Genomic DNA, 21,660 nt, shown 5'->3' with positions numbered 1-21,660 from the left:
GTTAGTAATAAGTCTAAAACAACTGGATTTGCTGAATAACCTTCTAATCTTTAAAACTAAACAAAGTTTTTCTTGAATGTTCCCATTCTTGTTTATTTCAGGGATCCGTGCTTCTTTAGTCCAAATAACATAACCACCTTAAAGGGCACCTGTCACCCATAAATTGTGTGGCGCTCCTGATGTGGACAGACATGTTTAATGGCGTGCATATAGAGGATAATCAATTCATACTCACAGATATTTTCTTTTTCTGGACTGAAACATGGCAGTAGGCACTGAAGGGTTATTCCCTCTCGGCAGGAAATTAGCTAATTAATAAATATACTCAAGTATTAACACATAGGGAGGGCAATTGAACTTTATTTACGCTGCAAAGCCGTCTGAAGGACAGAATGTCCTAAAGAAGCTTGATTAGTTGAGCGCAAATCCAGCTTGTAGAATCTGACAATGGTATTAGCAGAAGACCAAACAGCCGATCTGCAAACTTCTTCCATTGATGTGTGGGCTTGGCATGCCCAAGATGCCACTACAGCCCTAGTCGAATGAGCTTTGATCTTTTGAGGACAAAGAACTGCACTGACCCTGTTAACTTCAGAAATACAGAATTTAATTCAAGCCAAAACAGTACATTTAGCCACATGAGAGCCCACTCTCAGACCTGAAGAAATGATTATCAGATTTTCTTATAGATTTGTTTCTTTCCAGATAGATCTTAACACAACAAATTATATCCAGAGTATATTGCCATGTTCTTTCCTCATCAGAATTAGGAGACAGGTAGAAGGCAGGAAGGATGATTTCTTGATTGACGTGAAACTCAGAAAACTTTCAGACGAAAGTCTTGAGGTAATTTAAGGGCAGGACTACACGGCCGATTCCGACGCGCTGCAGATGAGGCGGACATAAGGTAAGTAATTCAATTCTCATATTGTGTCGCTGCATTGATGCGGCGTGACACGACTGTCGGATGCAGATGCTGCGCTCTGCGTCTGCATCCGACAGTCATGTCGCATCAACAATGCGACACTGCCATTGCTTACCTTGTTTCCGCCGCATCCGACGTGGCGCCTGCGATTTTGCGCAGCGCGTCAGATCGTGGCGGAATCGGCCGTGTAGTCCTGCCCTTAATATCAACTTCTCTTGACAAAATCTCATACAATCTTGATTAATCCTCAAAGCCTGAATTTCTCCCACTCGGCGGGCTGAAGTGATCGCCAATAAGAAAGCAATTTTCCAGGAAAGAAACTTGAATGGTAGAGTCTAGAGGTTCAAATGGGGTTTAGTAAGAGCCAGCAAAACCTAACCCTAGGTTTTAACTTCTTTAAAGCCTGAACAAATCTTGCTACTAGTGGAAAAGAGGCCAAAGAAACCCCCAATATAACAGAAAGGCCTGAAAACTGGCTTTTCAACGTTGCCGGACTCCTGGACTGCAGGAACTCAACAATATGCTCTTCTGAAATCACTTCCAATTATCTATTTGATAAAGAACTCCATTCCCAAAACATGTCCCAATATTTGGAATAATTCAAGGAGGTGGCTGGCTTCCTAGAAGCTGGGAGAGTCTGAACAGTTTCTACCTCTCAATTTCCATGCCGTCAATTTGAATCAGTATGGATCCATTTTTTAGAGACACCCTTGCCTCAGAAGTGGAGGATGGACTGGAAGTCTGGTTCCCTCACAGCTATCTGGAACAAACAAATCCTCCAAACAAAACCAAAACCTCCTGGGCCACCAAGGTAAGATTATCACGACAGATGACTTCTCTTCCCTGATCTTTTTCAGACACCTGCCAATCAATGGAAATCACAGGTAGGCTAAATTGAACTTCGAAGGGATACTGAAGGCATTCACTTGGTCTGCCAAGAGTGTCCTGACACCTGGCCCAAATTTTCAGAAGCTTCTGATTGCTCCTCGTAGCCATGAGATCTATTTGAGGCCTCCCGAACTCCTCCACAATCAGGTTGAATGTCTCTGGACACAGTTCCCATTCTCCTGGGTGAGGTTGTAGTCTGCTCAACTGATTTGCCAGAATATTCAAACTCCCTGGTACATGAACTGCAGTTAGACTGTGCAGATAGTTCTCTGCCCAAACAAGGATCTCTTTCATCAGCTTCATGAGCTTGAAACTCCTTGTTCCTCCTTGCTTTCTTATGTATCTGACAGTTGTGGAATTGTCTGAGCGAATCTTAACAGGCTTGGAACTGATTACCTCCTGGAAGTGAAGCAATGCTAACTGAACAGCTTTCAACTGTTTCCAGTTGGAAGACTGACTCTTCTCCCAAATATTCTACTTGCCCCAGACTTAAAGATAGAACACATGGGCTCCCCACCCCGAGCTGCTTGAGTCGGTAGTAACTGGAATCCATGTGTAGACAAATTCCCCTCTGAAGACCCTGATTCTGAAGTCACCATTTCACCTTCTCACGGACAAGAGGATTGATGAGAATGCTCTGATCTGGAGAATGATCCATGCGCCACTGGGTCAGGAATGATGACTGGAGAGGCCTGACATGAGCCTTGGCCAATATAACATCATCAGTGGCAGTCAATTTGCCTAGAACGTGATTGGAAAACTGCATACCTTCTGCATGTGATTTTGAACATTTAGAATATCAGAAAGCTACATGAATAAAAAGTGACTCCCAGGAAGTTGATAACTTGAGCAGGTGTAAGGCAAAATCTTGCCAGATTTATAGCACCAGACTGAAGTTATGACAAATCTTGGAACTGAGTCTTTCATCCATGACATGAACATATTGAATTGTTCAGAAGACTGAGAGGCATTACTTTGGTCAAAGCAGTCTTGGCAATCTTTTTTTTTTTGTCATGAACAGCAGGCAAGGAACAAAAAACACATTCCCTTCTGGATGATTTTTCTCTGCCATAATCCTCTTCTCTCCTGCATTCAGAGTGCCTGTGATGTGGGCTCCTTAAAACGTTTGATAATGAGTAATCCAGCAAAGACAACATTCAATGCAGTTCTGACTCACTCACTGGTGGCGGATCTAGACCATCTAGAACTCATGGGTCAGCTAAAACAAACGCATAAAAAAACCATAAGTAAAAGTTAATGTATAAAAACAGGCAGATAACTTACTGCAATAATGGAGGCTTATAGAAGCAGGCTCGGTCATACAGCGTCTCTGGTAGAACAGGCAGCAAATTGGGAACACGGACGCTGACTTTTAAAAACTCACGCCAAACAGACACGGCGGATGTGATGTCATTGCCGCGTTTCCAAGCAACGCGTCCATCAACCGAGCTCTGCAGCTGGCTTACTGTGCATACGCCTGACCGGCTTTGCATCATATAGCGGCTATGGGCAATGGAAGGCCATTATCTCCAAAGGAGAATCTCCTGAGAGACAAGCTCCGGAGCTTCAGAAGGAAGAAGGCATCCTTTGATACCAGAAAAAGGGTGAGCTGACTTCTTTATTGAGTCCTCGTGTTGAGAGGGAATAACACTTTAGTGCCCACTGCCATGTGAAGTACAAGAACTTAGTTGAAAATGTTCCCAAAAAATGCTGTTGACTTCTCAGTTTTTCAGGATGAAATGCTGCAAAAGATCGTAATTTTTTTTTAGGGTACCAGGCTTCCCCCCTACATTTCCTAACATATGGCACATAAACTATACACTGGGCTCATGTGTAGGGCAATATAACAACTTTATTTTCTTTTATTAAGGTTCCCGGGCTTGTGTAGTGTAATGTATTTGCTGCAACATATACGTCCATTGAAATTTAACGTCCCGCCGTATGCAAATTAGCGCAACTTCGCTTTGCTTGACGAATTAACGCTATCGAAACTTCGCCATCGTTCGGCTCCCTCAACGCAACTTCGCATTTTAGTGAATTAGTGTTGTCCTGGCAAATTTCCGCCTGGCGAATTTTCGCCGGTTAGTGAATTTGCCCTTATAAGTGAAATAAGAACCAGTGGGCATTACTTGTGTGGCTTGGAATACAGACAATGGAAAGGCATATACTGCATATTATAGGTATATAAGCGAATACATGGTGTTGATGGACAACGCCTGCAGCGGATTGTTTTGCATATTTATTTCCTAGTGATAAGAGTCTTCTTATTAGAAACTGTTGCTGGGGCAGCGTCAGTGCCTTGTATTGTGGCGAGGGGATCCAGCTGTTTTGATATTAACGGCTGATACACACAGAAGGGCTGCGTGAATGAATTTCTCAGTGCCTGGCAGGGAAGACGTTAAACACATTTGGCATCAGAGATAGAGAAAACGATTGCTCAGCAGCAGCAAAAGAATAAAAAAAACCCCTCTCTGCTGTTGCAAGGACATTGGCTGTGAGAATTACAATCCGAGTGGACTATCAATCCTAGCACTGCTCGTCTGTATAAATTACACTACGTGCTCTGAATGCTTAAGGCTATAATGAAAGGGAAATTTGCTGAAGGTTGTGAAGCCTTGTAGTGGTTTGTTCTGAGACGTTCCATGGATTGGGCAAGCATTTAAATGCAATGAAGGCCCAGAGCATCACCAAAGAATCCATATATACCTCCATTCTCAATATTAATCATAATTCATGAGCTCCGGAAAGCTTTCTTACTCCGGGCAAGTCACCTCCAAGTGCACATTATGACTTTATAGGCCCACACCAGGAATGCCCAACCTGCTGGCCTCCTGGTATTGATCAACTACACCACCCAGCTTTCCCAAAGACTGTGGGAGTTGCAAGCAGGGCCGGAACTATGGTAGGTAGAAGAGGCACATAGCTAGGGTACAATTGAAGGTGGGGGTGCAATTCCAAACTATTGATTTTTTTTCTTTGCATAGCCTTTTGGTCTGGTCCACAGAAATAAACTGAAATATACCTATAAAGTGCAACAGTCAATGGCATATTCTCAATTCCACAACTGTTTAATTCTGGCCCCCAAGCCAAACCCTGCCTGTCCCGGCTGGTTAGCTTGATGTCCATGACCTAAAATAGCGCAGGTGCTGGACAAGTGAAGTGGTGGAGGAAAAGTGGCATGGCACTGACTGTTTGACCTGGCATGGAGGTATTATGGTGAGTTCAGGGTTGATGGGGTTGGGAAAGGCAGTTGAACCAGCTCACTCAGTGATGTGTTTAGATCTAGTTCTAATGTGTTGGTTTGGAAGCCTCCAAATGTGAGTTGAGTCTAAAGGGACCATGGAGGGTTGAAGTCCTGGCCTTGGGTTGCAAGAAATCTTTTGTCACACTCTGGCTGGAGGTCTTCAGGTTGGACATCCCACTTATACTGCAAAGGTCTAACAACTGTATATCTGTTCTTCTTTTACTTACCTTCTCCTCCCCAACGTAGTCCCAGTGATTCTGATGGCTCCTAAGAATATGCCCTCGCTGCTCTTACCTGCCGCATTACAAACCTCCTTCCTTCCATGTGGCAAAGAAAAGGAGACTTACTGAACAATGGATTATTATTTCCCATTAAAACCCACAAAACAACTCATCACAACCTGCTTTGAGAACAGAAGGCACCCCCTGCAATAAATAGCCATAGACTGCTTAATATCTTCATCCTGAATAATTCTATAGCATGTCTGCGCTATGATATTAGGCACTGGCTAATGCAGTAGTAATATTGCTTTGGAATGTCAATGCATATACGGCAAATTAAATATTTATAAATGCTAAGTTACCCCAATAGCTAATAATGCCTCTGTAGAGTGAAAATGGTCTTGTTCCTGAGTAAATAAAATAGAGTGCAAGACACATTGTCACATTCCATGTCTGGCCGAAGGGAGCATCGTCCATTTTCTGTGAATATCCCATTTGGCAGATGTTGCCTCGGCACAGTACTAATGTAATCTGAAATAGGAACTGTCAGCGGCACAAAATAATGGCTTCTCTTGCACAGCTACCAGGCTCTACACATCTCAGTCAAAAAGTCACCCCCATTAATAATACCAGGTCTATTACTTTCTTTCTTGCAGTATCAGTTTTCTGGTTGGGCTGGAAGCTTGGATTTCACGTAGGCTCCCTCTAAAGCATAACATGGCAAAGCATTTAGAGACTGGTCAGGTTAGGTCAAAGACATAATATATCGAGAAATGTGTTTAATTTTTAATGAACCTTCGGAAAGATCGTGAATTTCAGATTAGAAAGGAGCTCATTCAAATTCTCCAGTGCTAGGACCACAAGATCTGAGGTTAGAGTCAGGTTCTAAGGCATTTGGTATGGACAGGAACCTAATTCCGGCAGAAAATTCACAACATAGATATAGAGTTATTGCTTGCTGGTCACGCATAGGCAAAATAATATATCAGGTTTATGAAAAAAAACAGTCCACCCAATTTGCTGCGGAATAAAAATCAAATGAAAACATGGTTACTTCTTCAGACTCAAACAAATTATACCCATTAATCAAGGTCCGACCACTAGTTCCCTTGCCCATACTAACTCCTTGAATGCCAAAGAAGGCAGCAACACATATCAGTGTTACTCTGGAGGTTGGCATCGTTTACCCAAAAGATTTAAAGGTCCTTTCTGTCACATGATTTCCAGACAAATGCTGAACACCGATGCCCTGGTAGATAAAGCTCGTTTTTGGAATCATAGAAGGTCGTAGAAATAGTCCAAGCCTTGGCCCAGCTCCCAGATGGCTATTCCCGTGCCCAGTTCTTCTGCAAGATCCAGGCGTACTTGTATAGACTTGTTGGAAAAGAGGGTTGTACAAGAAAGAAGATAAATGCATTAGAATCCATTATGCCAACATATCAAAAAACATATGTTCTAGGGCAGGGACCTGAACTCATTCTCCGGCTGTTTGAGGAATACCACCCGCTAGAAAAGAGCCTGAAGATGAGCCTCATGGACAATGGTCCATGCTGGTCACTTTCTGGTTATGTCAGCAGTGATAGATGCATATATATATATATATATTTACAAGTACCCCCGGGCAGCATTAGCTTTTATCGATATTAATGGGTCATCTGCACAAACACATATTCAAGATTTGGTCTGAGTGCTTGATGGTGTAATGTCAACATCAATATGGCACACAGTGAACATGCTATATCATTGTTTGTTACTTTCAGGGGCCAAAAATTAATGCAATACTACTATTATTATGAAAATAAAATCATATTGATTTCCACTTAATACACTTTCTGTGCGGCTCCAACCTATCACTTCTTTCATCCTTAGCATACTGGCTGGTGGGAATTATATTCAGTAAGAAGAGGGGTTGGCTATCTGCCATATTGAATACCTTTAGGGCAGAGACACAAGGACAGATTTGGGGAGATTAGTCGCCCGGTTCGCTTCGTTTTCCAAAGTCGCCCGAAGTTGCCTCACAAGGCAAGAAAAAGAAGCTTTCCGAGTGCCATCCCGCCGACAATTTACATTCTAGCTGGCTGGAAGGCAGTTCGGGAAGATTAGTCGCCCCGAAGAAGAGGAGATTTGTCGCCGGGCGACTAATCTCCCTGAATATGATTGTGTGTCTCTGCCCTTAGGGCCCTAATAAGGCAAAGACTAAGCTTCTAATCACATGCTAGTAATACTATCTTCCCCTTTTCACACAATCACAGTTAACAAAAGAGTTAAAGGGGCAGTTCACCTTAAAACGAATTAGGAATAATGCAGACATTGATCTTCAGAGACAATTTGCTAATGGCCTCATTCATTTGTGTGGGTTTTAGAGCTTTTTGCCTTTGTATTCTGTCTCTCTCCAGCCTTATTACAATAGTATTTGGTTGCCAGTGGATTAATAAAGAGGCAAGATTTTTATTATTTTAAGTATTTTTCCATCACTTGTATTCCATTCGGACCCCATCCTACTCATTTTTCAGTCTGCAATGCCAAACATTGATTGGTTGCTCCCGTAAAGTTTGAAGAATAAACAATTCAATAACTAAAAATAGGCTAAAATCAATAAATAGAAGTTATAGATTGTTTTAAAGTATCCTTATTGACATCATACTGAAAGTCAATTGGAAGGAAACCTGTTCCTTTGACTACAGTACTTGAATGCTTTCCTGATATTAACTCACCTTAAGTGTTGGGTAAAAGACAGCATGTTTCCCACCTTTGTTCCTGAAAAATAATGAAAAAAAAAAACCTCAAAACAAAACATTAAGAGCCTAGGCATAATTCCTCTTCCTTTATGTTAGGATTGCTTAAGCCCAGTCAATGTAACTCAACAGAGAAAGTCCCTAATTAAAAAGATTAGAATCATTTGACCCGCTGTGTGCTCTCATTTTCACAACATGGAATACAGACTGTAAATACAGAAAATAGCTATAACAGTTCAATTCAACCAAGTGTGATTCCTTTTCCTTTTATACGCGTGGAGACTCTAAGTATGATACAGAAAACTGGCAAAATAAAGGAAACACTGTGGAAATGAAGTCTAACAAAAGCAGGGACTGCCACCTAGATAAAGTGATAAATAAGCAGTTAACACTCCAGCATGCTTAGGGTCATGGTGATCCCCATTGGCTGAGAGTGGCGAAAGAGGTGACATGTGATCAGGTTTTATATGGGACGCTGACTAAGGTCCTGCTGGCATTACATTTGTAGGGAAAGACATCAGCTAGGCTCTGTAGATGAAATGCATTACAAATATCAAATATGAGGGTTCAAAGTATCAATAAAAATTTCCAGTCTCTGGCCTTTTCTTTATTTTGGCAGATACTATATTATTTCCAGGCTTCATTAAAGGTGGCCAAAGACGTTACGATTACGATCTTTCCTGGAAAAGATCTTTCCAGGAAAGATTGTTAATTTCACACGTGTAGAGCTAAATCGTCAGATAGACAGGTAGAAACAATAGAATTCTACTTGTATCTGATGATCCAGCAAAAACAATGGCCGATGTTCAAAGGCGCCCAATCAAAATGTTCTGGCTAGCCCAATCATGAGCCGACCGATATCCAGGTCTTCTGGCAATTCTCGTTGGCTCATCTCTCGCCATACACTCACTAAATATTGTCCGAAAATTAGTTTCGTACAATAATATTTGTGCGTCTATGGCCACCTTAAGGGTCAGGGCACACGCTCAGATTCGGGAGATTAGCCGCCTGGCGACAAATCTCCTCTCCTTCGGGGCTACTAATCTCCACCGAAACTGCCTCCCGCCGGCTACAATCTAAATCTCCGGTGGGGTGGCACTTGGAGCGATTAGTTTTCCGAATTTGCCTGAAGGTGCCGCACAAGGAAACTTTGGGCGACTTACGAAAACAAAGCGATTCAAGTGCCATCCCGCTGACGATTTACATTCTAGCCAGCGGGAGGCAGTTCAGGGAGATTAGTCACCTGGAAAAAGAGGAGATTTGTCACCCGGGTGACTAATCCCCTAGAATCTGAGCGTGTACCCTAACCTTAACTAGCTAGTCAAGCCTTGGCCATTCTCATATTTATAATCTGGCCAAAGCCTTTACTCCAGCCCTGACATACAAGATGTCCACAGCTAAACCTAACATAATATATAAAGATACTGACTTTTTATATTCCAGGTAATGTTCAGCTATTTGCTGGTCCCACAGAAGCTTTGGCTTGTGCTCCTTCAGGATCTCAACGTATCTGCGGATTAGAAGAGGGGTAGATAAGATAAGGAAACTGAATGCAGTGAACATAACATTATCTGTTGGCAAATATTTATAACAGTGATGATGGTTTGTTTCCAGATTCATGAACAAAGAGAAAGTTTTGCTGTGGGCTAATGGACTGGAGATAAAGGTCAATATAGGGGGTGAGGGAAGGACATTCAAGAAGGGAATGAGGGCTTATATTAGTGATGGAAGGAGGTAGGCAGGAGATGGAACTGAGAAAGTGGTGGGTGAAGAAAAGGGAAATCAACAACATATGTGGAGGTGCAAGAAAAGAACATAAGGATAAGTATGAGGGCTAGACATCATACAATGATCACTGCATTACACTGTATCACTGCTCATATTGACTAATAATAATACAAATGAAGGATTTACATATAACACAAAAGTCACAGAGGACGCCAAACCCTTTTGTATTGTTGTACCACTTGGCTTTAATTCCCTTTCCAGTGAAATGTTGGCTTTCCAGTCAAAGAGAAGAAATTGCCCGTCTCCTTGTTTCCTAATGTACAGTATAGGCCAAACGTAATGGATGCAGAAATGGTAATCCTTGATCTGTATAAGTGGGCAGTGTTACAATATAGGACTCCCCTAGACCCCTGTTTTTTACCTTGGTTCCCTAAATGTTGATGGACTGCACCTCCCAAAATCCTGGAACATATTATCAAGGATGGCAAAAGCATGTTAGAGACATCTGGGGAGCTATGGTTAAGAAATACTCTGGACAAATCCATGAATAACTGCCTAATCTGTACATTTTATACTATTCACAGTGAGCTACATGTTTCCAGATGGAAGTAGGTTCTTATTACAGGTATAGGATCTGTTATATGGAAATGGCATATTTGGAATGGGTACAGACCAAGTGTAACCCCCATGAGATGCAGCTACAATGTCTTAATTCGCCTGTCTTCAGACAAATTGCAACTGAAACATTGAGCTGGTTGTATTATATGGAAATAGTGCCACCACTAAATCTTCTAGGTCTCTTCCCCTATACAGACGGCACAATATGCTGAGTATATCCTGACAAATTAATGGCTGCCTTTAGACTTTGTGCAGCAATATACAGTGTTTGACAACCATTTAACAAGTCTAGTCGTGTTAGAAGATGCTATAAAGAAGGTGACTTTTCACTTCGATAATAAAAGGGTCACCACCTAATTTAATTTATAAGGCAGTGCGCCCCTGACATTTCCCTTGGGAGACGGTTGTTTTTTTGTGTGTTTGCATTAGTCTCCCTGTACTAGAAAGGAGCCTTTCTCTAAATGTCATTGAAAAAAAAAAATAGGTCTATACACAGTTCTTGAATGTCGCAAATGATAAAATGTACCGTATAACCCAATTTCTGAGATTCCTAAACATAAAAATATGCAATTGTTTGTCTTTAGCCCTCCAGTGAAAGCTGGACATATTCGTACTGATAAATTGTTGGGTGGATGATGGCATGGCATGCATTACAGGTATAGGATCTGTTATCTGGAAATCTGTTATCCAGAAAGATCTCAATTACGAAAAAGATAACTCCCATTTTTATCCAAATAATCCAGATTTCCAGCAAAACCAGCCTATTGGGTTTATCTAATGTTTACATGATTTTCTAGTAGACAAAGTATGGAGATGCAAATTATAGAAAGATCCATTATCTGGAAAACCCCACTCCCCGAACATTCTGTATAACAAGTCCCATAGTATCTGTTACCTTAGGCCCGTGGGCATACCATAAAAGATTGGCCGAATGCTTTGGTTTGGAGTTCAGTGCTTAAAAAATATAAAAGTAAATACAGACCTGAATTTGTTGAAAGGCCACAAAGGCCCAGGCCGAGGGCAGCAGAATGTTAGGTGTGGCATGCCGCCTAGCTGCATCGGAATGGGTTCAGAAACACTGGGGATATATGGGAGATTTGCTAGCTCTTTAAATATCCTGTACACCAATCCCTGTGCTCTGGACCCTACGAGATAGGAGGCCGGAAGGGGGAAAAGGAGACATCGAGTGGCCCGGCCTAGGGAAGCCCTCTGTATAAATCCGGCCCTGAGTAAACAGCGGCATTAAAATCTGGACTGAGATTCAAAATAGGAATTCCAAGTTCCCAGAGGCCCAAACAGCCCCTCCACAGAGCCATTAAATAGTGGCTTTCAATAGCATCCAACAGCAGCCCCTCTGGCATTTGCCAGAATCCAGTCCAGGTGTGCCAGCACTTCTCCATCAGTTAAAAAAAAACCCAAGGTGCGGCCTCACAGCCTTATGTTTTACTCTGACAAAAAAAAAAAGTTATGAGACCCTCTTTAGCCTAAATAAGTAGTGCTACTGTTTTTTAGGGATGCACTGAATCCACTATTTTGGATTCGGCTGAACCCCCGAATCCTTCGCGAAAGATTTGGCCGAATACCGAACTGAATCTGAACCCTAATTTGCATATGCATGGGGTGGGAAAGGGAAAACATTTTTTACTTCCTTGTTTTGTGACAAAAAGTCATTGAATTTCCCTCCCCGTCCCTAATTTGCATATGCAAATTAGGATTTGTATTCGTTTCAGCCAGGCAGAACGATTCGGCCGAATCCGAATCCTGCTGAAAAAGGCCAAATCCTGGCTGAATCCCAAACCGAATCCTGATTCGGTGCATCCCTACTGTTTTTCATTAATGTTGAGCCCATAAGGTGGTGGCAACCTGTACAGTTGAGCACCAAGACTCCCACAGTGGGCTACATACTGTTTGTTTCACGTTGCCTGGAGTTCAACAGAAGCTGGGAGGGTCCCAAGCTGGTATTTCTTCATCTGAAACAGCAACCCCTGAAGCCATAGAACTCTCATGCACTGGGATTGGTTATTCACACTGGGAAGTTCAAATGAGAACATAATCAATCACCGTGCAACTGCTAAATAAGACAAATGCCACCACATTTGGATACAAATTGCTAGAGGCTTATGATTTTGACCTTTTCAGGGTTTTGTGAGCAAATACCACGAGTCGAAAGGGGCCACATCTATAATTGCGTTCCGTATTCTGTCAAACAAGTGCTGCATGGGACCCCACCAGGATGAAGCCAAATTGATTCTTTTCATCACACACAGAAATATTCTTTCGGAAAAAAATTTCTGTGGGGCCTTTTGAAATTCTGATGAGATTGCGGGCAATAAAATAATATTAATAGTTACAGGGAGAGAAGTTTAAACCTTGCAATAAATGGGGATTTTGCCGGCAGAATGAAAACAAGCCTCTTTTTGCCGGAGAAAGATTTTCCTCCTATATCAAATTGAGAAGCACATATAAGCTCCAAATGAAAGTGAAATTGGCTTTGCAGGATCCGCGGAAGGGAGGGGAGAAAGGTTTCATTCAATTTCAATTCTGCCTTTTATAAAAAGCGTAACAAATAATATGTTTCTGTGCAAAGAGATTGGGACTTGGGCAGCGGGCCCTGACCAGAGTGGTGATCTGACGCAGTCACGGACACTTTTAATGAAATAGGAACATAATATTGGTTCTTATTGCACAAGTCATATTGCACAGCCCCGTATGAATATTTTTTCAGCTTTGACGAGTGCCAAAATAGAGATTACAGTTAAATTATAGAGCTTGTTGAAGCAAGAAAGAAAAGTATCTTGCGCAAAATCACATAGAGATGACAATACGATAGTAAACAGGGTCTTGGTTTAGACTTCATATCTTTCCTCTAGGTGAATTAAAAAGAGAAGAGAGACACTTCATCCCCCCAGTCATTTTGAGAAACAGCTTGTGCCCTCCTATCTCCATTAATGTTCGGTAAGGCTAAGCAATGGGATATGCATGTTACTGACAACTAGATATGTCAGAACCAACAAGGAGACAGACCTGGGTCAGGAAAGATTTATAAACAGTACTGTCTTTCTACAATTATATCTCATCAAGCCACTGAACACAATATACTGGGTGTCTGCCATCTCCTGAACACCAGCATAAATGCTGCAACTCACTGGCACAACAAAAACTCTCACTTATCATCCTCTTCTTCTGCTGAAAGTGAGTTCCAAGCATCCATTAAATGTGGAGAACTTCCTCACATTGCTTATGTGCTCCTCACCCTAGAGCAAGGGTCCCCAACCTTTTTTGCCTTTGAGCCCCATTTAAATGCAAAAAAAGTTGGAGAGCAACATAATCATCCAAAATATGGGATGTCAGTGGCTATTGGTAGCCCCTATGTTGACTGACAGCCTACAGGAGGTTCTGTTTGGCAGTACACCTGGTTTTTATACAACCAAAACGTGCCTCTGAACCAAGAATTCAAAAATACGCACCTGCTTTGAGGCCATTGGAAGCAACATCCAAGGGGTCAGAGAGCACATGTTGCTCATGAGCCATTAGTTAGGGATCACTGCCCTAGAGGATACCATAGATACATATACTCTGCTAGGATCTTCCACTGAGGACCAGTTCATTGCCCCTCAGGTATGGTGCCTAAGGTAACATTCAGATGAACCAGAGATTGGGGAGAATATTTGCCCCTACCCATGGCTGCTAGTGGAGAAAGGCAGGAGTGGTGTTGGAAAAGTACTGTAGATCAGTCAAAATTATTCAATTAAAGACATTATTTTCTTTTATTTCAATACTGATTAAGAACAAAGTTCATTTTTATGTTGTTTTTATTTTACTTTCCATATGTGGCACCTGACACCATTGTGGATGGGGTAAAATCATGCCCTCTGGAATTCCAACCCTTCCTAATGATTTCTGTTGGTACTTATACAAATCACTTTAGTCATTTTAGATAAAGTTCCCCCAGAAGATAAGGAGATATAATGTGAATTCTCTGGAATATCTGCAGATGGTGAAGGATTAACTACGGCATGAAGATTTGATCTTGCATTTAACTTGGCGCATAGCTTTCGGCATTTGAGAGGTTTACATTTCCCGGAGGCCATTGGGGCAGCATTATCAGGCTGTAGCATGTCTTAGCCACAGTAACCTCATATAGAGGCACAGCTTTGTTCTCTGAGAAATCTGAGGTAGGCTTCACACAAATGCTAATCTTTTGCTTTAAGTATAATTTCTAACTTTCTATCTGAGCAAACAGCCAGAGCAGACATGTAAGAACCTGGTTTGAATTCTTATACATTAAAGGACTAGGAAAGGTTGAATCACTATTGTGATTTGCATTGGAAAAAGTGTGAAGTGCCATGGAAGAGGTGTGATAATCTTAAAATGGCCATACACAAAGAGATCCGCTCATCTGAAGACATTGTCAAACGAGCGGATCTTTTCCCGATATGCCCACCAACAGCAGGGCTATATCAAGGGGAAATTAAACATTCGGCCCTATGGCCGAACTATCGGATTACAACGAGGAGCAATGGGCTGCAACAGGTCGCTGGAAAAATTAAACCTTCCCAATCAATATCGTGGCAAGATATTGATCTGGAAGACTCGTCGGAGGCCCCCATACACTGGCAGATAAGATGCCGAATTGGTCTAATGGATCGATATTGGCAGCTTTATCTGCACGTGTATGTCCACCTTTAGAAGTGCCTAAGAGGGTATCTGTCATGTTACCCTGAGTGATACATATATTTTTAAATTCAACTGTTTTCAATATGGTCCACTTAAAATTGCCATCATTAGAAGTTATTAACCCACTTAAACTATGTCTAACTTCAAACTCAGAATAGAAAGCAGCCTTGGTCTTCTCCTACATTGCTTTATAGTAGCGTTAAGAAGTAAAAAGAATGATCAGGCTGAGCAGGATGAATAAAGTTTGTCCATGGTTGTCCAGCTGGAGGCCCATGGGCCAGACGAAGCCTCTTCTTCAACATGTCTATGAAGATTCTCATTTATGCAGGTCATGATATACAGTATCTAGTAGAGTTAATTCTAAAGCAACTGGACTCTGAGTTTTCTTGAAAACATGTCACCACTCATCCAAGCGGCTTCTTCTGTTCTGAGTGGTGAAATGTTTTCAAAAAAACTCAAGAGTTCCATTACTTTTGACTTAACTCTTCTAGATACTTTTCTCCAACATCTTCTTCAACATTTCCATAAAATATAAGGAAGAGATGAAGGTAGGCGGACAAAGCACTGCTCAGGAACATACAACTAAGCATAAAGAAGAACAAAGCAGCTGGACGGAAGTATATAATTGACATTATATGTACTTTTGTCCTCTAACTATGCCATTACTAGTCTAAATATCCTACAAAAAAAAGGCAAACAAAAGGATTCATCATAATCTCAAATGACAAGTCCAATTAGGAGCCAGCAGACACACAACTATTCCACAGCAGCAGCCCCTGAACCCACTTAATTGGCTGCTAGAGTTGAGCTGCCATATGAAATATATTTTACTGTAATTATGAAATCAGCAAATGTAACAGGAACTAATACATTCCATGACTTATGGATCTCAAGTTATTACAGCAGCTAATGAACCTTTAAGGGTTGATTTATCTGGTGATGAGCGGAGCCTGATTGCTTGAGGGGGCTGACTTTATTTGAGCAGTGGAAAGAACGCTGCATGCAACAGGGTTGATATTTTTCTCGCCAATCTATTGCTGACCTGTCTGGCATCAAAGGAACTAACCAACCAGCACCCACAAATTCCTCTGAAGTGAAATTGTTCTATCGGGTTCAATTAGAGGTGCATACACTGTTGTTTTATGGCATTTTATGACGAAAGTAGGGAGCAGTTCCAACAATAACTATGGCTGTGGATAAACATTTGTTGCTGGCCATGACCCTCAAGGACAGCAAACTATGCTTTATTATAACACAATAAAAGAACTATGGCAGCCAAAGGTACACGCATAATCATTAACACCATGGAAGAAGCTAGGGCAAACACAGAAACATCCATATATTAAGCTCTAAACATTTCCATTAGAGAAATACAAATAAACATAAACAAAAGAATAGCTGCTCTTTAATGAAAAGAAGACTCCTTATCGCTAGTCCTTGGCAGTCAGCAGTTTGTTTGCATGCCTGCTTTTCCACATCAAGTGACCTATTTCATGCTAATACCCAATCACGGGATAATTATACGACTTAATATCCATACAGAATCAGCCATGTTCTCTTCAAACAATGTAAAAGCTTTGGGCCGGAGCTGATTTAATTTGAGAAGCCGAGAACATTGATCTCCACTTCATTAAGTCATCTCTTCAAACATTTCAGACCACAGTAATAAATCTCATCTTGGATTAAAATCAATGATTATTGGAAGAAGCGGGGATGATTGCAGAACTCTTTCAGTGCCAGAGGTAACAATCCTCCTATCACTTTATTTTTACTGGCTTCTGAGCCGTGTCCCACTTCATGATAAACATAGAGAAAGGGAAATTCCAGAGGGTCCAAGAGAAGAAATGAAAGCAAGCTTTCTTTATAAATGTGAACCCAGATTTTTCTTATACAAATGCTTTAGTGGTAGATACAAACACATGTACAGCTTTCTACCTGATAAAAGTGAAATTAGACCCACAGTCCACAAGTCATGCTAAAAAAAATACATGGGCAAGAATGGCAAACACGTGGCATACAGATGCCATCAATGAACACTTCTAATGACTGAGATGTATATGTTACAACAGCTTGAAGTCAGAGAAGTTTAAAACCATGGAAAAAGGCATGGGATCCAGAAAAATAACAGGAGAAACTAGGAAGAGAAATCGAATAAAATAAAATACTTGTTTATGACCAACTATAAACCACTGTATTGATATGGGGAAGGCATGGAGCTTGCAGACCTATGAAAATTCAGAAATGTGCAAAGCAGTGCCCAAGGTGTAAAAAACATGGCACCTGTTTTTGCCCCTTTTCAATCCTGCCCTGTCCTTATTAAATGAACTCTACATGAACTCTATTTATCCCTTTTATTTAGGATAAGGGCCTATGGGAAATGCAATCTTTGTGTTGAGGCCCACACCTAAGGGTAGAGCTACACGGACTATTTTGGAGAGATCCAACGCTCTGCAAAAAAAAACGCTGGGTTTAAATCAGGTGCGACAGAAATACGGTAAGTATTGGCATTGTCGGATGGTGTCGCAGCATTGATCCGATGCGGCACGTCTGTCGGAGGCAGATGCAGCGCGCAGCCATGTGACAATGCATTCACTTACCTTATTTCCGTTGCATCCGATTTGACGCCTGCATTTTTGCGGATCGCTCAGAATTCGTCCGTGTAGTCCTACCCTAAAGCTCCTTTAGAAAGTCAATGCAATGGAGTATGTAAGCCACTGTAATGTAATTCGGAATATATTAGAACTGGACAAATAGAAGGTATTAATTATCAGCGAGAGAGAGAGTGACTGAGAAATGCCCCCATTATTTGTGGCTTTCTTCCAGATTAAACAGATTTTTGCCCCCAGTGTATCTCTGAGCCCCTCTGTCCCGGGTCATTTCATCGTTGACACATCTTGATATTAGAGAGACAAAAAACCCTCTTCTATCCCCCTGCCCCCCCTCAAACAAAACCAATTAGTCATGATTTGGCATTTGCGTCTCTGGAATTATTGCTTAATTAATCCTCTCTTTATCTGCCTGCAAATTCTAATTACCTGCACCTTGACTCGCTCTGTGATCCCCTCGCTGCTCTGCAAGCCGGTGACTCATATGGTAAGTGGTACAATAAAAAGCATGAGATCAGCGCGGCACAGTCACCATAAACTTGTCAGGTTTAATGGGGCTCCCCCTTGTCTGAAACATGGATTCTACACTGGAAGTTGTCCAACTATAGGCTTAAAGGCACAGCGCTTCTACACAGTGCTCACAGGCAACTTCTCCATAGAACTCTTATTTTGAACTATTTATGTTTCAATTCTAGCGCAAACTGAAAGTTCTCTCTGAGTTTAGACAAGTTTTATCTTGAGATTAGCATTTTTCTGTTTTTCATAAATTTGTATCACATTTCTTTGTACTCCAATCATCTCTTATTCTAAACTGGAAATCTGCAGGAAAAAAAAAAAGAAAGAATACAAAATAAAGGCAAAGTGCAAACTGCCTTAGATCACCACTGGGATATCTGCTCCATTAATATGCCACCATTATTATTTTAATGTTCCCTTGTATTTGTTGTTTACTCTAGAAAGAAGAAATTAGAGTCAAAGTGGATCTAAATTTTAGATTTTTTTTCCTATACATCTTTCATTTTCAAAGTGCTGCCCAGTTGCCAGTGTGATTATCCGTTAGGGAGTGGAGTAGCTAGCATACAACAGGCCCATAGGAGATGGTGATCCTGATGTTGTGGGGTCTGCTGTATGCTCCCAGCTTAGGGTTGTTACCTGTTTTATTGGATTCTTAGAGGCCAATGGCATAGGAGCAGGAGGTGGCACTGAGAGGGGATACAAACTGGGGTATGACGTGACAGGGCTGTGGTTAAAGAATTATGCTGAAGCAGTGATGGGCAGGATGGAGGGGAAAAGAGAGGGACTGGGGGGCCGAGGTCCCGCCAGAGCCGCTGCCTCCAGGACCCCCACACCTCCTTAGCTGTATAGTGCTCTCAGGCCCCAGTCCTAGGCGCAAAATTCCCTCCTGGCCCCCACCCTAGCTGTAACACCCCTGTGGCCTCTCCACCTGTACCTTTTCTCTTCCGGGGCCACGTCTGGGGACAGAGAGGGAGGTCAGGAGCAACAACAGTAGCTCCATGCAGGGAGCGAGTCTCGGCCGGCGTGCCTGGTGTCCTGCCAGCCTAGTACGACCCTTGGAAAGAGGGATTAGCAGGCCAGAGGCAAAACAACCAAGTATTACAAATTTGTCATCAAGCACATATTACTGGCTAGGTTCGTGAAATACTGGGCAGGTGGTACCTTCAGCTCTCCCACCACCAGCATTGCAAGTGAGAATGAGCAGCTGTCAATCCCACTCCCATGATGGTATCACCCAGCCCCCCTGCTCACTAACGTCTCCATTAATTTTTCTAGCAAAGGTGATAACCCTAAGAATAATTCAAAAGCACAATAATAAAAAACCAAAATAGTCTTAGTATTCTGATGCCTAAACCATACTAAAAGTACATTTTAAGGTCAACTATGCCTTTAAAGCTTCCGAGGGTAGAATTTTATTAATAAATATAAATCACAACTTAAATTGTAGCTTTTGGACCTTTCCAAACATTTCGATGTGGTCATGGGTGCATTTAGATCCCATTTGTCCATTCTACAGATGTAGGAGGTAAATTGCTAAAATTGTCCTGCCAGTTCAATAAAATAGTGTTGGAGAGCAGATTCAGAAAAGCCTTATGAATAATGCAGCAATTGGACTAAAAGCAGAATTCACAGGCTGCACTTGTATTCTGGCTCCAGGAGGCTTGTTCTACTAGAAGCCCATGGGATTCCAACTAAAAACAATAATAACTAGGCCCTAGAATAATGAACTTGCTAGAAGACTTACTGACGGTTCAGTGAAGGTATTTATTTTGGGGAAGCAATGAAGCAAACATGAAGCCGCTGGAAGGGGGGGAGAGATATATTTTCATTCCACTGTTTAATTAAAAGGAAAATACTCACAAGTGCCCAATTGGCTCTCGGTGGTGGTGTGAGATCCAGCAGCACTCCCCTGTAACAGCTTTTTATTCATTATCAACACTAGTTGAAAGCATCTAGAATAAGTGCAAATTACCAGTGGGAAAGACATTGATGTTTAATTTCATTTAGATTCGGAAAACTGAACGAAAGGACATTTGCACACTGATGTTTTGGTTCCTTATGGGACTGTCTGATGGGAAACTGCATACAGTCAGATCAGGACGGGTGCAATCACCCTACACATGTAAATATGAAGACTTGGAACAGAGGTTTCAGCTAAGGACAGACAACAGAACTGGGGGCAAATTCACTAACCGCCGGAAATTCGCCAGCGATGGCTTCGCTCACATCACCACACTTCGCCAGGCGAAAATTCACCAGGACAACGCTAATTCACTAAAATGCGAAGTTGCGTCCAGGGCGCCGAACCATGGCGAAGTTTGGCTAGCGTTAATTTGGCAAGCAAAGCAAAGTTGCGCTAGCGTTGGCTAATCTGCATACGGTGGGAAGTTAAATTTCAATGGACGTATATGTTGCAGCAAATACATTACACTACACAAGCCTGGGAAACCTTCATAATAGAAAATAAAGGTGTTATATTGCCTTACACATGAGCCCAGTGTATAGTTTATGTGCCATATGTTAGGAAATGTAGGGGGGATGCTGTGTACCCTAAAAAACAGATATCACGCTGTTTTGCAGCCTATCACCCTGAAAAACTGAAAAGTCGTCAGCATTTTTTGGGACTTAGAAAAATTTTCACAAGAGGTAACATACATTAAAATCCGCATCTTAGTGAATTTGCGTAGTTACGTCCCTTAGTCACTTCGCCCTTTAGTAAATTTGCCCCCAAGAGAGCACTCTCCCCTAAGAAGGACAACTCAAGGCAGTAGAAGAACTTGGACTGCACCAGTTAATTGAGGCACCCCTTAATGCCAAGACAGACCAAGTCGGTAGCTTATCGGCCCGTGTGTAGAGCCCTCCAATGAGCTTTCCCGATCGATATCTGGCCAATCTGGTAGGGTAAAAAATCCCGTTGGATCACAGCCGCATCTTTTCGTTGATGCAGTCCCACAATGCGACCTCCTGTTTGGCCTCCATTCTGATCCGATCGTTGGGCCCTAGGGCCCACGATGAGATCAGCCAGATATCGCCCACTTCAATGTGGGCATATCGGTGAGGGACCACCATACCAGCGGATCTCCCTGTGTATGGCCACCTTAAGGCATATCTAATTCTGATTCCAGTCATACCCTTCATATTGCTCAGACATGTTGCTCTCCATCAGTGACTCAACATATCTAATTCTAGTAGCTTCCCTCCCACCCACCAGCCATAATTTATAATGAAAAATGCTGACGGAATTCAACTTCAATTTGCAGCCGGACATAATTATCACAAATTGGAACATAGTTGCAATGATGCTGGAAACCCTGCATTGTGAGATACAAAGCATGGCGCATTGCTTCCAAAAACATTCTGCATCCAAATGTCGGTGTATTGGTTGCTGATATTGGTCAGGTGCCACAAGGCCCGGTCTGAGGGTTCTGGCAAATGCCAGAGGGGCTGCTGAATGATGCCATAGAAAGTCACTATTTAGTGGGCTGGTTGAGGGCTGTTTGGG

General features: G+C 42.0%; 1 protein-coding gene across 2 annotated transcripts in view; it reads right to left on the bottom strand.

Annotated features, from left to right (window-relative positions):
* Positions 1–6,042: 6,042 nt before the first annotated feature.
* Positions 6,043–21,660, bottom strand: part of chid1.L (chitinase domain containing 1 L homeolog) — a 207,742-nt gene continuing 192,124 nt past the window's right edge. The window contains 3 exon segments of one of the 2 annotated variants that reach the window (NM_001094061.1): positions 6,043–6,652; positions 7,993–8,035; positions 9,443–9,523. In NM_001094061.1, coding sequence (NP_001087530.1) covers positions 6,554–6,652; positions 7,993–8,035; positions 9,443–9,523 — 223 coding nt within the window. In that variant the 3' untranslated portion in view covers positions 6,043–6,553. 2 annotated transcript variants of the gene reach the window in all.

The sequence above is a fragment of the Xenopus laevis genome, chromosome 4L, assembly GCF_017654675.1.
Source record: "Xenopus laevis strain J_2021 chromosome 4L, Xenopus_laevis_v10.1, whole genome shotgun sequence".
NCBI classification, from domain to species: domain Eukaryota; kingdom Metazoa; phylum Chordata; class Amphibia; order Anura; family Pipidae; genus Xenopus; species Xenopus laevis.
This window is presented reverse-complemented; position numbering and strand designations above follow the sequence as displayed.